Raw genomic sequence first — 15,979 nt, 5'->3', positions numbered from 1 at the left:
ATGTTTGTTTTGCCAGGACCCAACTTGTTGACTTTGATATTTTGCTTGTACATCTACCTTTTGGCTTTTGAATGAATGACTGGACTTCTGCTGTACAGTAATTTGCTAACAAAAGAAAATTCTGTATTTGTGATGGGTTTTCATGATTTCTGGCACCAGAAACGGATTTGATTTTATTGACTTCTGGACCAATCCCTTTGTCTGACACTAAATTAGAAAATTATAACTTTCATGGGCCATGTACACTCATTCCTATCTCCTTTAAGACAGCGGTACATATCCACATACTACACAATGATATTATTAAAAATTTGAGAAAACTTCATAGACTTGTAGGACTTGCTGAATCACATGTTGATAGGCCTTAGGTGCTGAGGATACCCCATACATCAGTCAATTGTATCTAAAAAAGACCTGTATGGTATATATATTTCTCAGACTGACTACAGTCATGTGAACGGTACTCACTGCATTATAGTAAGTCAAGATGTAGCGAGCTCCCGAACAACCAATGTTCTACTGTACTGCACTGACATAGAGCTAGAATGTTCCCACAAGCCAAATCCATGACCTTGTACTTTCAAAGTAACAACTTAGTCATACAACAGAGTTTTTTTGTGTGTGTGTGTGGGGGGGGGGGGGGGTTATGGATATAATCATAAAGTCTCATTGAAATTAATGTATCCATTCACCCAACCTTTTTTTTTTTTTAATTGGGACGTTTATTTGTTCCGTTAAAAAATATATAAATATAAATATATATATATATAACTTATAGCATGCAAAATGTTTCTTACTCACTCAGCCAGTTCATGGTTGCATTATGGACTGAATCTTCCCTTTTTTCTCACAGGATTTCAAAAGTGTGCCAGACTTTTGGTCCTGCTATATATATGTTAAATATTATATATTTACAATATTCTCTAGCAGACATGGGGTTAACACTCTACTGACATCATAGTCTTATATTCTTGGAACATGGGTGCGGTTAGAGTACACTATTTTAGAAATCTCCTTACATAGCTACAAGATGGAAGGTAACACCCACTCTCATGAATATAAATGAGTAAGAAATACACATGTCTGGGTCTGTCTTTGGGAAGACCAGGGGAAGACCAGGAGGTCTGTCTTTGGGAACACCAGGGTGGGTGGTCCAGGCAGATGGACATCCATGAACGTCGTAACCAGCCCAAGTCCACCAACCAGATGACAAGCATGAACAAGCTGTAACTACAAGATATCCAGATGATTTAACTTCTCTGAAGATGTAAGCTATTGACAATTGACTGATATTTGTGTTATTTGGACATTTTCCCTGTTCCTGTGTTTTCCTTCAAGATATTAATAAACCTCTACACTGATTTATAACAAGCTGACTTCTTCCTATCGTGGACAAGGCCAGGTCCGGATATTTAACAGTGGACACAAGTCTCACCGGCAAATACAAGATATTTAACAGTGGCGAGCCCAGCACGGTTGGTTTTTTCTGTTTTTCTTGTTCCGTTCACTTGCAATTAAGGGGGAAGAGAGGAGTATTTTGCAAGTTGTATGAATTGCAAGATTCAGGAAGACTTCGAAAAAGAACTTATATTGGTGAGATACAGATGACTGTTGTACGTGTTATATGATACGGAAGCCTGTGTGAGGAAAGCCTGTGAGGAAATACAGAAGGACCACAAGTGCCAGACGTACTGAGACGTTCTGATGACAGGGACCAACTGTTCCAAGGACAAGCTAAAGGTGAAGCTTTCTACAGTGGTGAGTAAAGATTTTACTTTTAAAGTATGGAAAAATTAGAGTCATTGTCTAAAAAGTGTAACGTTGAGTTTAAAATTGTGTCTAGTGACAATTTAGCGAGTATATGGCAAGATTTGTATACACAATGTGAGCAGGCAAATTCTAAGATTGAAAATAGAATTTGTTCTACAAAGGAGAAGCAGGTATTTAGGAATATAGCTTCTTTGGTAAAGATTTTTAATGACATGGTAACAGAAAAGAAATTAAGTAATAGTATGCATAAATCTGTTCAGACAGATGAGAAATCTCAATATGTTGATAAAGAGCACCATGTGGCAGTAATGGCCATAGATGGTGAGGAACAAATGATACAAGAAACTAAATTGAAATTAAAATCTCAGGAATATTTGATGAATCTGAGTAAAGCCATTCCCACATATGATGTAAAGATCCATGTGTGTAGAAACTCAGAAATTTTTGAAAGCCATGCAGAGAAATTTGATCTATCTAATGAACAAAAAAACAAAATGTTTAAATTATGGCTTCCTATTGATTTTACAGAACGTTTGTCTGCAAAAATGTCTTATGATAATGAGTCAGATGAATGGTTAAAAGACAGTGATGTGGAGAGATTAAAGAAACTAATCTGGTGCACTAGAGGTGACAGCATGCCAACATCTGACATACTGAATGAGATAAAGATTGGCAGAAAAGAATGTACATTTGCATTCATGTCTAAATTTGAGAGAACATACAAAACTGTCATTCCAAAGGTGAACTCTTCATCTATGGTGAAAAGTTTTGTTAAAAAGTTCAAATTCTTGGATGCAGTCACCCTTGCCAGTGCGTCAGATAAGAAGACTTTATTTGAAGCTGCTAGTTTATTGGACGTGGCCAGAACACATGAGAGACAAATGGCAAATGCAAACCGAGTATGTCCAAAGCAAAAAGCAAAGCCTATTAAAAGGCATCTGTTAAATCCGGTTATAGTGTCCCCTATTTGTAGGAGGAAAGGTATTGGCCAAAGTGACAAAATCTATGAGAAACGTAGGAAATTACATGTTGCATATAAACCATATGCCATGCAGGAAAGTCCACAAATTGAAATTCCAGTATTAACTGAAATTAAAGAATTGCAGCCAACCAAATCTATTGATAGTCAAAAGATTGTATCTGGGAATGTACCAGTTGTCTCCAAAATGTCAGATCTTTTCAGTAACCCAATGGCATCTGACCTGTCTTATATTCTTAGGAAAAGGGCAAGCTTGGCATTCTCTCATGACCTGGCGAGGCTATTATGGATGGACGTGTTGACAGGAAGTTCATGGGTTTAACTTAAAAATATATATCTGAAAGGAGGTCAGGGGTCGAATTTAAAAGTATCTCTGAAGGAATGACTGTCTACTGAGTTTTACTTACGTACTATTTGGCTATATAAAGAGAAATCCCTTTTATATGAGGAGAAGTCCAATGATCAGGTATAATCCACATGATTATGTGATGATGTTTATAAATAATCCTAATTATGCTATTGTGAATAATACTATGGATCATATTATTATATACAGTATATATATATACACACAGGAGGAGAGTCTCATGTGTGGTGACAGATTTTCGTCATAGTCCACTCTCTAGATGCAGAGAGAGAAGGAGCATGTTATATACAATATATGAATATATGACATGTATATGAATATATGTACAATATATGAATATGATCAAATAGTATTAGGAATCCATAAAGTTATTAAACTTTTCCATTGGTTAAAATCATTATTGTATTAATTAGTTTTTTTGCTAAAGTTTATCTATTTTTTTCTCTTCAGATATAGATATATGGAAAAATGGATCAGTTCAATCAGTGATGTCCATTCATTCATCATTCTTTCTTCTAGCCAAAAGAATGCATGGAGTGTCTAACTATTAATGAGTAAACAAATTAACATGGTGTGACTAATAACAATGCATGATAAAGTGGTATAAGTTATAACTTACCTTAAGCATGTTTTTCAATAGTTTCATGTAAAGTCCATGTTTTTAGGATTTTCAAGTTATAATCCATTTTGTTTAAAGGCATGCAACTAGGCATGGAGCTCTTACTTACTGTGAATTAAGTGTTCGTTCATGTGGTCAGTTGATTGACAGCAACACACTGTGACCTGTGACCCTGATGGGCTGGTCAGTATAAGTGTTAAGTGTTATGTGTCGAGTCGACTCGTGTATACAACAGATCTGTGACATCACAAATAGGCCTAAGAAAATCAGGATGCATCCAAGAAGGAAAAAGAAACATCTATCCAACAAAAAGACGTCTATTTCTATTTTCTTTTTTTATTGTTTATTTTTTCTATTTTTTATCTTATATGATCCTCTATATTAAATTGGGAAATTAGCAAATATATGTGAAATCCATTGAAAGGAACCTCATATGTTTATACCTACAGGAAAACCAAGTGTTTAAGTCACATGAGCTGAGAGAAAAGGTGACAGCTGCACTACAAAGCAAGGTTATTTTAGGTGAACATTCTGTAGGAAAAAGTAGCTTTTGAGAAGATACAGATAATCTTCAATATATTTGTTCAAACCTGACAAATAATAAAGGTTTATTGTGGTAATTGGATCATGGGATAATAAATATATTAGTTATGGTGGGAAAATCTAGTTAGCTATAGCCAGTATTGCAGTATTGATTTATTGTATTATTATTCATTATGTATTCTTACATGTACACACACACTTGCATACACTTACACACATCAACATCTACAAACATTGGGAAAACAAACATTGGGAAAACAAACATTGGGAAAAATATGTCTTATATGCAAATGAGATAAGCTAATCATCTTCATGAAAGGAGAAGCATAATATCATCAAAGGATATGGGATATCAAGAGAGATAGTCTCTGGTTTATTCTTCAAACTTCTGATTATAGGAAAATTAAGTTCCAGCAAAGAAGAAAGAAGATATAATCTAATTGTATGAATATTGTTGTATGGTATATCTTGAGAGTTCAAACAGATATTTCACTCTCAAAAGGGGGAAATGTTAAATATTATATATTTACAATATTCTCTAGCAGACATGGGGTTAACACTCTACTGACATCATAGTCTTATATTCTTGGAACATGGGTGCGGTTAGAGTACACTATTTTAGAAATCTCCTTACATAGCTACAAGATGGAAGGTAACACCCACTCTCATGAATATAAATGAGTAAGAAATACACATGTCTGGGTCTGTCTTTGGGAAGACCAGGGGAAGACCAGGAGGTCTGTCTTTGGGAACACCAGGGTGGGTGGTCCAGGCAGATGGACATCCATGAACGTCGTAACCAGCCCAAGTCCACCAACCAGATGACAAGCATGAACAAGCTGTAACTACAAGATATCCAGATGATTTAACTTCTCTGAAGATGTAAGCTATTGACAATTGACTGATATTTGTGTTATTTGGACATTTTCCCTGTTCCTGTGTTTTCCTTCAAGATATTAATAAACCTCTACACTGATTTATAACAAGCTGACTTCTTCCTATCGTGGACAAGGCCAGGTCCGGATATTTAACAGTGGACACAAGTCTCACCGGCAAATACAAGATATTTAACAATATAACAGTAGTGCGCTTTTCTGAGTGGAGTCTGAAGCTGTAACATAGAAGTTCAATCCTTTTAGCTCTTGTCCCATTGCTATGATCCCTAGTGTGGTCCCTAGAAACATCAAAAGATCCCATAACTAAACAGCACTTTCATTGGTAATAGTAACCTAAATAGTTTACTAATCCCTATGATATACGTCGTTGTGATTATTAGGCTATCCTGTGTTAGCTGTGATAAGTAGGCGTTAGGCCCGCTTCACATCTGCATCCGGGAAGTTCGCTTGGGGACCTTCCCAATGGAAACCTATCCATATAAAAAAGGTTACCTAAGCAAACCCCCGGACCCTGTAGACTATCATGGGGTCCGTGTGGTTTCCACACGAAACATGAGAAGAGAAAAGTGCTGCTTGCAGGATTTTTCTCTCTGCATATTTCATGTGGATAGGGGAAAGAAATGGCCTGAACGCAGATGTGAACCAGGCCTTACTAGGTTTTTACAATAATCTTGTTCCTTGTGAAAGTTTGCTTTATGTATGTGGTTTTTTGGTTGTTTTTTTTTTTTTTTTTATCATGAAACTGTTCTGTTTTGAAGATATTTGTTGACAGGAAACCATTCATCTGCCATTTAGATTCAGTTCCTTTTATTGTACTACATTCTACTTCCTCTTTTACAAGTACATTAGTAGGTAAAGTCAATCTGAACCCAGATGATAACTAGGTCATATTAGAAACGGCTGAAAGTCAGTAAGCAATGGAGAACTTCAAAGCTTTATATGGCCTAGTTGTGAAAAACCAGGTTTTTCTTAGCTACAGTGCCCTATCCTTACTGGCAGCTGTAGGTGAAAACCTCTTCTCAACCATTGTGTACAAATGTCCATGCAGCACTTGGAATCATACGTATGGTTTGGTCTTCCTTCTCGTACCAGCATTGCTATTTTTCCTCCTCGGAATTATGTTCAATACGTCACTGTGGAAACAAGTCACTGGTTGCTGCACACAGGCATATGGCAGAGGATCCTATTACTGGTGTGGAAAAAGGCTACAATGCTTGTATACATTGTTACAAGTGATATTTTTGTCAGCATTACCTCCGTTGACTTGGATTGCTTTGGCTCTTCTAAAAGTCAGTTTCTATGAGTGCATTGTATCTGGGCTTCCTTTGGACTTCATAAAAAAGAGGTTTTGTGGGAGCAATGATATGTGTATGGAGGAATTGCTGTTCATACCCTGCGCACCAGCTGTTAAACTGAATCTTTCAAAGGCTATGTTGGAAGAAATACAGGGTAACATGAGGTCTGAGTCACAGGTAAGTCCCTTTCGTATGTATATTTTCATAGATTCCTAAAAGTGCTTTATTCTTAAAATAGTAGAAGGCGGATGGAGCAGTGATGGCAGCGCTCTCAGGTCAAAGTAATGTGAAGAAATGTTATTGAAACAACAAAAGGCACAACACTAGTGGATACACCTGCGTTTCGGGCTATACACAGCCCTTGCTCAAGTGCATGAAATAGTAACCAGAAACAAATAATGAAAAATGAGAAAAAAATAGTAATAGTAATATTTTACACCCAAAAGGACACACAAATCACTATCATGTATGTCACTCTAGGAAAATATGCATTCACTTCAAAAGAAAATACATAGGGGCCACATGGTGGCTTGCAGCGCTGGAGTCCTGGTGTTCAAATCCTGCCAAGGGCAAAAAACCATCTGCAAGGAGTTTGTATGTTCTCCCCATGTTTGCATGGATTTCCATCCCATATTCCAAAAACATATTGATAGGGGGGAAAAAAAGTACACTGTGAGCTCTATGTGGGGCTCACAATCTACAAAAAGAAAACATTCATTTGTCAGAAATAATGGCAAGACATATTGCTGTGTCTGAGGATTAGAATAACAAGGCAGTGGTTCTCAACCTTTCTAATGCCGTGACCCCGCAATACAGTTCCTCATGTTGCGGTGACCCAATTCAGTTTGGAATGTGCGTCCATAACGGCGTGCGTTCCAGCTGAATAGTGTTGCTGCAGACAGTAGCGCGGCTTCTGAGTGGCTAAAGCCATCGGAAATATGTATTTTCTGATGGCTTTGGGCATACCTCCCAACTTTTTAAGATTAGAAAGAGGGACAAAACATGCGGCGAGCGCAGCGCGCCGTGACAAATTTAGCCCCACCCACTTTTATGTAGACTCCACCCATTCTCATTCATTTTTCATGTGCTCCCACACAGTCTAATCCTCCTACATTCACCCGTACATTATATGTCCCCTCGCCATCTCTCCCCCAGTTTCATATACACCCTTCATCTGCCCCCAGTTTCATGTCCCCCCTCCATCTCTGCCCCCAGTTTCATGTCCCCATCTCTGCCTCCAGTTTCATGTCCCCCCATCTCTGCCCCCCAGTGTCATGCCGTACCCCCACTTCATCTGCCCACAGTTTCATGTCCCCATCTGTTCCCCAGTTTCATGTTCCCCCATCTCTGCCCAGAGCTTCATGTCCCTCCTTCTCTGCCCCCAGTGTCATGCCGTCCCCCCTTCATCTGCCCACAGTTTCATGTCCCTCCATCTCTGTCCCCAGTTTCATGCCGTTCCCCCTCCTTAATCTGCCCCAGTGTCATGCCGTCCCCCCCCCCTTCATCTGCCCCTTCATTATGGTCCACCTTAATGTTTAAAACAAATAAAAACTCTTTATACTCCCCTTCCAACGCTCCCCCGTTGCTCTCTCCACAGTCTTGCTCACTCATATAGTTGTGGGCGTGATGTGACAGTTGGGAGGTATGCTTTAGGCGACCCCTGCCGGGGTCGCGACCCACAGATTGAGAACCGCTGAATTAAGGGCTTTGTAAGACCCCCTAAGTCTATACATGCTATTACATGCCCGATCCAGGATGGAAATACCCAAGACACCAAAGCAATAACAGAAAAAAGACCATAAGTAGCCCCAGAAATCTCAAGTCTTAGAAGTCTCAGGTGCTATGTAAGACCTGAGATTTCTGGGGCTACTTATGGTATTTTTTCTCCCTTCTGCTAAATCCACTCCTGGCTTTGGGCTAAAAAAAAATGCAGCAAAATCTGCAATAAAAATTAGGCTTTTCTGCAGCGTGTCCTCATTTGACAATGAAAGCCATGATCTTTTTGGTTGCTATGGTCAACACTACATTACAAACAACATAACATCTCTTGTAACGTATGTTTTACTAAATACATTACTTAGGAGCATCTTTCTCATAATTCTGTGTTGTGCCATTCCTCTGTCAAACTATGTAACATCTTAATATGTGCCCCCCTCCCCCCCAAAAAAAACAAAACGATATTAAAACAACTTTTATTATGACCTGTTAAAAATAGGGCAGTGTACGGCAAGGGGCGCCCCTTCGTTCTGGCCTTGCCCTCCTATGTCAGGGATACTATGGATGTACTCCGTAAACATACAGGTTCAATTGGGGGCGGCCTTGGCGAACTTGGATGTTGAGGCACTCTACAGCTTCATACCCCATGACCAGGTGTATGGGGCTGGGGAGCACTACCTGGGGACCCGGGGTGGGCAATTTAGTAACCTCAATAGACTTGTCATGGACCTCCACAGGTTTGTGTTGACGCATAACGTGTTGCTCTTCAACAGGAAGATTTACCATCAGCGGCGGGGCTCTGCACCAACTTATGCGAACATTTACCTGGGACGATAGGAGGAGTCAGTGGTTTTTGGCCAATACTCTGAAAGCTGGGCCCAATATATAGTATTGTGGCTCCACTTTATAGACGACATTGTGATCGTATGATCCAGAACATCTAATAACGTTGATGAATTTGCAAGAGATCTTAACCAAAATGAATTGAATCTACATTTTATGTCCTTTTTTCATTTTAACACTGTGTACTTTTTCTCGATATAGATATCACCCTCAATAAGGATGGTAGTTTTTCCTCAACCCTGTATACGAAATCGACTGCAACCAATGCACTCCTGGAATCGGAGAGTCACCACCCCATGCCCCTAAAGCGTGGAATACCCAAAGGTCGATTCCTTCGTATCCAGAGGAATTGTACCACTTTGGATGACTATGACACGGAAAGTGAGGCCCTGTTGAATTGGCAAGGGAATATACCAGGCAGACCACTAGGGAATCTCTTTTAATTCAGAGTTAAAAATCAGGGTCCTCAGCTGGTAAGAATGTTTTGGGACATACGATCAGTACTCCAAGGAGGTGACTGCAATTGTCAAAACCCACTGCAGTATCCTTAAACAGGATCCTGATATTTGCAAAGTTATCCCAGATTATCCATCAGTAATATTCTGCAGAGGACACAATTTGGCAGACCGATGTGGTTCTTGCCGAGCCTGTGGATATATACAACGAGGAGCAGAGGTACGGGCTTGCAGCACAGGACATGTTTACTCGAGAAAAGACTTCATTAACTGTAAGACCAAAGGAGTCATACTGTATATGTAATTACATGCCCTTGCTCTAAGAACTATGTGGTCAAGAGCAGAAGACAGCTTAAAAGAAGGGTATTGGACCATGTGGGTGATGTGACGCGCCGGGTGGACACCCCAGTCTCAAAACATATGTGGGAAGCTCACATAGGGGATCCATTTTCCCTCAAATTTCAGGGCATTGAACATGTCAATATTTTGAAATAGAAAATGTACCTGGGTTTGTCCCTGTATACTTGGAGACGCTGGAGCTGTGTTACTGGACGGTAGCAGCCCAGGCTGCCCAAACTAATGTAGAATGCCTTTACATATCCCCTGATGAGACCAAGTATAGGGAGAGTTTCTAGATGAATTTATTGTCACACCGTAGAAAGTTTAACTTGTATGTGAGCAGTACCGTAGCAGGTTTAGTAGTTAGGTCAGTGTAGAGGATTCGTCCGCTACCTGCTCATTCTTGTGAGAGTGGAGGTAGTGCTTTTGCGGAGCAGTTACAATAATGCTTCATGATACTGATAATAGCTGTAGGCACATTTTAGATTAGTGAGCACTCTATTAGTTGACACCTCACATGTGTATTATTTTATATCAGTCATTTTAGTGGGTGCAGTTTGGATCATTTGGCGATATAGATCCAACTGCACATAGCCTTTTAGTGCCTAGATGACTAATACATGTCTCAAAGAGGTGGGGACTAGACACACACTACATAGCAAACTACAGCCATAGATGATCACAGTATGGCACACTGCAGTGTTGCAGATGTGCATTTGGGCTAAGGCTATACCTTGTAGTGTTGCCTCCAATATCTGCAAAAATATTGTGGTGGATGTCTTGCTATACCCCATAATACAGTATGTGCCTGATAATACATATCTATGGTGTGATACAGTAGGAATCATCTATATTATAATAGGCAAATTTTGGGCATGATGTGAACTCACATACCGGCCAATTTAATTTAATGTGGGAGTAGTAGCAATGCACTGATATAAGATAAAGGGAATGAATAGGAACGCCTTCCAACCCTTTACAGTGTCTTATACAGTTGGATACTGCACATATTATTACTGATGGTTGGAATTGAGTGAAAGAAAGGTAGTCCCGAAGTATCATGTGTTAACATATCACACTACCTACATATTTTAAAGTTTATTGCACTTTTAACAAATTACAATAAAAAGTTATGTTTTAGTCCCTAATTATTCCTTTTCAATCATTGAACGAGTCCCCAAATCCATTAGAGGGGGCAACTGGGATGACCAAATTCTAGACGAGAAGCCTAGTGGATATTTCGCTTCTCCTCAGTAAACCACATGGTCTAAATGACAGTATATCCTATACACCCTTCATCTAAGGGCTCGTTCACATCTGCGCCCAGGGTTTCTGCTTTCAGGTTTCCGTTTCCTGCCCCAAACTGGGCAGGAAACGGAGACCTGCAGGCATTTTTCAAACCCATTCATTTGGAAGGGTTTGAAAAGTGTCCGGCCATTAGCGTCGGTGAGCGTTTTGTGCTCTCCGCAGCAAAACAGTTTTTTTTTTTTTTTAACCGGACACAGAATCGGACATGCAGGACTCTGTGTTTGGTTTAAAAAAAAAACGGTTTCGCCGCGGAGAGCATAAAACGCTCACCAGCGCTCATGGCCGGATTTTGCATGACAGGTTTCCGTCTTCTGCATGCAGAAGACGGAAACTGAAAGCGGAGACCTGAACACTGGTGTAAACCCAGTGTAAGTAGTATCCAAACTCCTCTCTCTGCTAGATCTGTGTTTTTAAAAATGGTCATATATTGGAGGTATGGGTTTGAATACCACACTTGATGTCTCATGTCTATTTGCCAGGTATGTCTAGCCAGGCTATTACAAGATTAACATCTGTGTCTTGGGGCACTAGAACAATGGTGTACATATAAAGAATGTAACTGCCTTAAGGTATACGGGACCACTGTTGAAATAAGATCTAGGTAGAGATCTTGAGCCACTGTATGAGGTATATATTTAGAGGAGCACACTCCCACTTTATCCTTGTGGGATTATGGTGAATTGTATCTTAGGTCCCTTATGACTATATATGCCAGACACTGTGCCATGAGTAACAGTTCCATTTGGCTGTTGCTGGTATTAATATGTATATCAAAAGTAACTATTTCAGGTCATATGGAATGCCCTTTTTAAGTAGTGCTTATGTGTAAATGTTCATTAACTCTTTCTATCAACATTGGCTGTGATATTAGAAGAGGATGACTCTGGATCGTATTCATACTATGCAGCTGGGTGTGCATTTCTCATCCGTCCACTATGCAATGTGCTGTGCTATACAGCAGCTCCCATTTATGAATGTTTATGCTCATTTAAATTTCCATCTTCGGGTGTTGTTGAATATGTACTGCAGAGTGGCATTCACACCATGCAATTTGAGAGACTTAACGAGGACCTTTCATCACTTGGGGCACATGCGGTTTCATATACCGCTAGAAAGCCAACAGTGCGCTGACTTCAGCGCACTGTCGGCTTTCCCGATCTGCGCCCCAGGTGAAGAGCTATCGGTGCCGGTACCATAGCTCTTCACTGTCAGAAGGGCGTTCCTGACAGTCAGTCAGGAACGCCTCCCTCCCCTCGTCTATAGATGAGTACCTCCCCGCTCACACTGTACAGCGCGATAGGCGCTGCTGTGAGGAAGGGCATTCCTGACTGACTGTCAGGAACGCCCTTCTGACAGTGAAGAGCTACAATATCGGCACGGATAGCTCTTTACCTGGGGCACAGATCGTGAAAGCCGACAGTGCTAAATTCAGCGCACTGTCGGCTTTCTAGCGGTATATAAAACTGCATGTGCCCCAAGTGATGAAAGGTCCTCTTTAAGGCACAGCGGTTTTGGATACACAGGAGTTCCATGTAAACCTGATTTATGATTCAACTATATTGCCAACTCCAGAGTCTAGTTCGTTGGTGTTGCAGCCTGTTATAATTGAACTTACTTACCATCTATCTGGATAAGCCACGGAAGGCACTTGGCAGCGCTATAGATCGTCCTGCCCCGGAACACACCTCTTCCTTGAGGCCACGGACACGTCACTATTGAGATCGGCATCCGATTGGATGGGCGCGTTCAGGGAGCCGGGACTTAGCCCCGCCCAGCGTCTATATAAGACTGGGTCCAAACAAACACAGTGTCGGCCTCTATGAAGTACGGGGACCCACCATCATTGACCCGGGAACTGCTGTTTTGACCACACATCTATAATTTCTGTGGGGTGTATCTTCTAATGAGTCTCCTGATGAATTATGTATAATAAGGAAACACATAGAGATGCTTGTACACTTAGCTGAGACGCTTATACGTCTAGCATGCAATGCCTTTAGAAGAAACGTGAGATTATTACCGCACTCACACCCCTGAGACGCCCACACACCGAGAGTGTGAATTCATTATCACACCTACATCTTGGTGCCATGCTTTGCTACCTATTATAACAGAGGGGAGCTCTGTAGTTGCGCTTGATCTTATGGTATCTTTGATCTAATAGACTTCAGTGCATATAATAGAACGTATCTAGGTATTTATGACAAATTGCTACAATGTATGCACCTTTTCCATAAACTATGTATTTCAATCATTCACAGTTTAAGTATAGCATTCAAATTTAGCTACGAACTCCCTCTTATTTAGGTACTATGCGGCTATCTTTTAGTACACACCTGGTATCTAGTATCACCCTTATCGTTATTGATACATTAGGGGCCGTACACTGCCCTATTTTTAACAGGCGGCTATAATAAAATTTATGTTTTAACATCTTTGTTTTTGGGGGGCACTCCTTTTTGTATATTACAATTTTTTGGTAGCCCCAGATCCATTGAGTATATATATGTAACACCTTAACAGGTAAATGGGATGCCGCCAGTACCCAGCAAACCTGGGCTGGTGCCCTGAGTACGTGGCACTGTACATGGCACTGTACTGTATAAAGGATTAGGGGATGTTATATGTAAGGCATAAGGAGACATACTATATGTGTACTATGTGGGAATAAGAGACCATTATATGGAAGAAAAGGGGCACTGTACTGTAAGGGGGCATAAAGAACCATTATATAGAGGAATAAGGGGGTACTTTGTGGGGGCAATAAGGGGCCATTATAAAGAGGAATAAAGGGGTATTATATGGGGGCTAAAAGGGACCATTATATGACAGTATTGTACTGTATAGTGACCGTAGCATTTCAGATATTCAACTATCTGGTTTACTGGAATGGAAAGAGGAGAAGAGCAGGTTCCGCTCCATATAGCAGGGTTTGGGCTGTTTAAGGAACCTCATTAGACATGAGCTGGGAGGACTCCTGAAGAAAAGGACATGAGACATGACTGAGACATGGCTGACTCTGGGGAAGACATACTGAGCCAAGGGCCTGGAGAGCTCACCTACAAGTTCTGGTATGAATGTCATTTGTAGTAAAGGTACAGACAGTATTTTGTGTAGTTAGTTGTCAGGATTTGTTTTATTCTTAAGCTGTTTTGTGAACCCTTGTTGTATCTCTGCATGCTGTGGCTGCAGAAGTGAAGCTGCTGAGCTCAGTGCCTGTGTGAAACTATAGTTCTTGGATATGCTAACAATATCAGGATGGAGGTGACGATCCTGTGAGCTAAACTAACCCTTGAGTTGTCCCAGGACATATTGTAAGGGGGAATTATGTGGCATTGTATTTTATGTGGACATAAGAGGGTATGAGGGGATCATTATACTGTATGGGACATAAGGTACAATTTTATGGGGGCATTTTACTGTATAGGGGCATAATGGGACATTATATGGTGGCATAAGGGGTTCATTGTACTGTATGGATGTTTATGGAGGAAATTGTATTCTGTGGGGGCATTAGGGACCATTAAACTGTATGGACACATAAGGAGGCTATTATACTGTGGTTTTGTAAGGGACATTATACTTTAAGGGGCATAAGGTTATAGCCAATTCTAACTGAAAATTTCACGCATTGTTTTTGGACTTTGCAATGCAAAGGTTGAATGTTGCAGAAGATCTACACCATTGCAGCAGGTTGCCGTGGCACAAACTACGGTACCCAATTTTGTGTATTTTTTCCTTCAATGCATTTTAGAGAAAAACACTGTTGCTGCATGACTTGTTCTGTAAAGGGGCCCACTGAGGCTCTCAATCCCAAGGGCCCAGACAAACCTTTGAGCCAGCCCTGACTCGTAATACCCAATTGTCAATCTAGTCATAAACTTCTAGGAGGGACCGCACAGTGCAGAACACGCTCCAGAATTCTTGTGTTACATTCTTATGTTGTCAGAAGGACAACTGACGGTTCCACTTTCGTTGTATAGCCTCCAAATCCACTAAACACTGACAATGTGAACTTTTAGAAAACTATAGAAAGATGTATCAAATGATGTATGATGGGTTTAACTCTTTATATTGTGATTTACGCAGGTTCTTGGTTGGTGTCTTATAGCCGCTGTCTTGGTTATTGCTGTGGTTGCCACTTGCATCAGCAGATGTTGCTCACCAGTCAGTCATCTTCAACTGATGTTTTGGAAAAAATATCTAGAAAATGAGAAGGAATGTTTTGATAATGACTCTAAAGATCATGCTAAAAAACTCGCTGACAGGAATGTGAAAGGCTTCTTCAACCAGGAACCTCAAGAAACGTTTTCAACACCAACAAATGGCGACTGGAGAAGTATCTCAACAGCAAACACATGGAACAACAACAAAATATATTATTCACCATTACATAAATTTATAGAGAAAAAAGATAATAGCGTGAGAGAATCCTTCAGGAGTGTCCTCCCTCCAGCTGAAGTCAATTTTACAGTTATGAGTCTTTCATAAAAAGTGTTCAGTAAGGGTAAAAATGCTTGCCTCTCCATCTTTACATGTGCATCTATAGTGTCATCATGGTGCAATCATAAATTACCGTATATACTGGAGTATAAGCCGACCCGAATATAAGCCGAGGCCCCTAATTTTACCACAAAAAACTGGGAAAACTTATTGACTCGAGTATAAGCCTAGGGGGGAAATGCAGCAGCTACTGGAAAATTACAAAAATTAAAATGGTCGGAGTTTTTGGGTGCAGTCAGGGCCGCCGATAGGCCAGTACTACTGCTACTGGCGTCAGGGGCCCGGCCAAATTGAAAAATGGGGGGGCCCGGTTTTGGCCCGCCACCGTGTGCCGGCCCCCTGGCGC

General features: G+C 40.6%; 1 protein-coding gene across 1 annotated transcript; it reads left to right on the top strand.

The window, feature by feature from the left end:
• Positions 1–6,091: 6,091 nt before the first annotated feature.
• Positions 6,092–15,621, top strand: LOC142196892 (calcium homeostasis modulator protein 6-like). The gene is made up of 2 exons (XM_075266876.1): positions 6,092–6,646; positions 15,220–15,621. Exons 1-2 carry the CDS (start codon positions 6,092–6,094, stop codon positions 15,619–15,621), a joined length of 957 nt encoding a protein of 318 aa, XP_075122977.1.
• Positions 15,622–15,979: the final 358 nt, after the last annotated feature.

The sequence above is a fragment of the Leptodactylus fuscus genome, chromosome 3, assembly GCF_031893055.1.
Source record: "Leptodactylus fuscus isolate aLepFus1 chromosome 3, aLepFus1.hap2, whole genome shotgun sequence".
NCBI classification, from domain to species: domain Eukaryota; kingdom Metazoa; phylum Chordata; class Amphibia; order Anura; family Leptodactylidae; genus Leptodactylus; species Leptodactylus fuscus.
The sequence above is the reverse complement of the archived record's forward strand: the minus strand, read 5'-3'. Positions and strand labels throughout refer to the sequence as shown.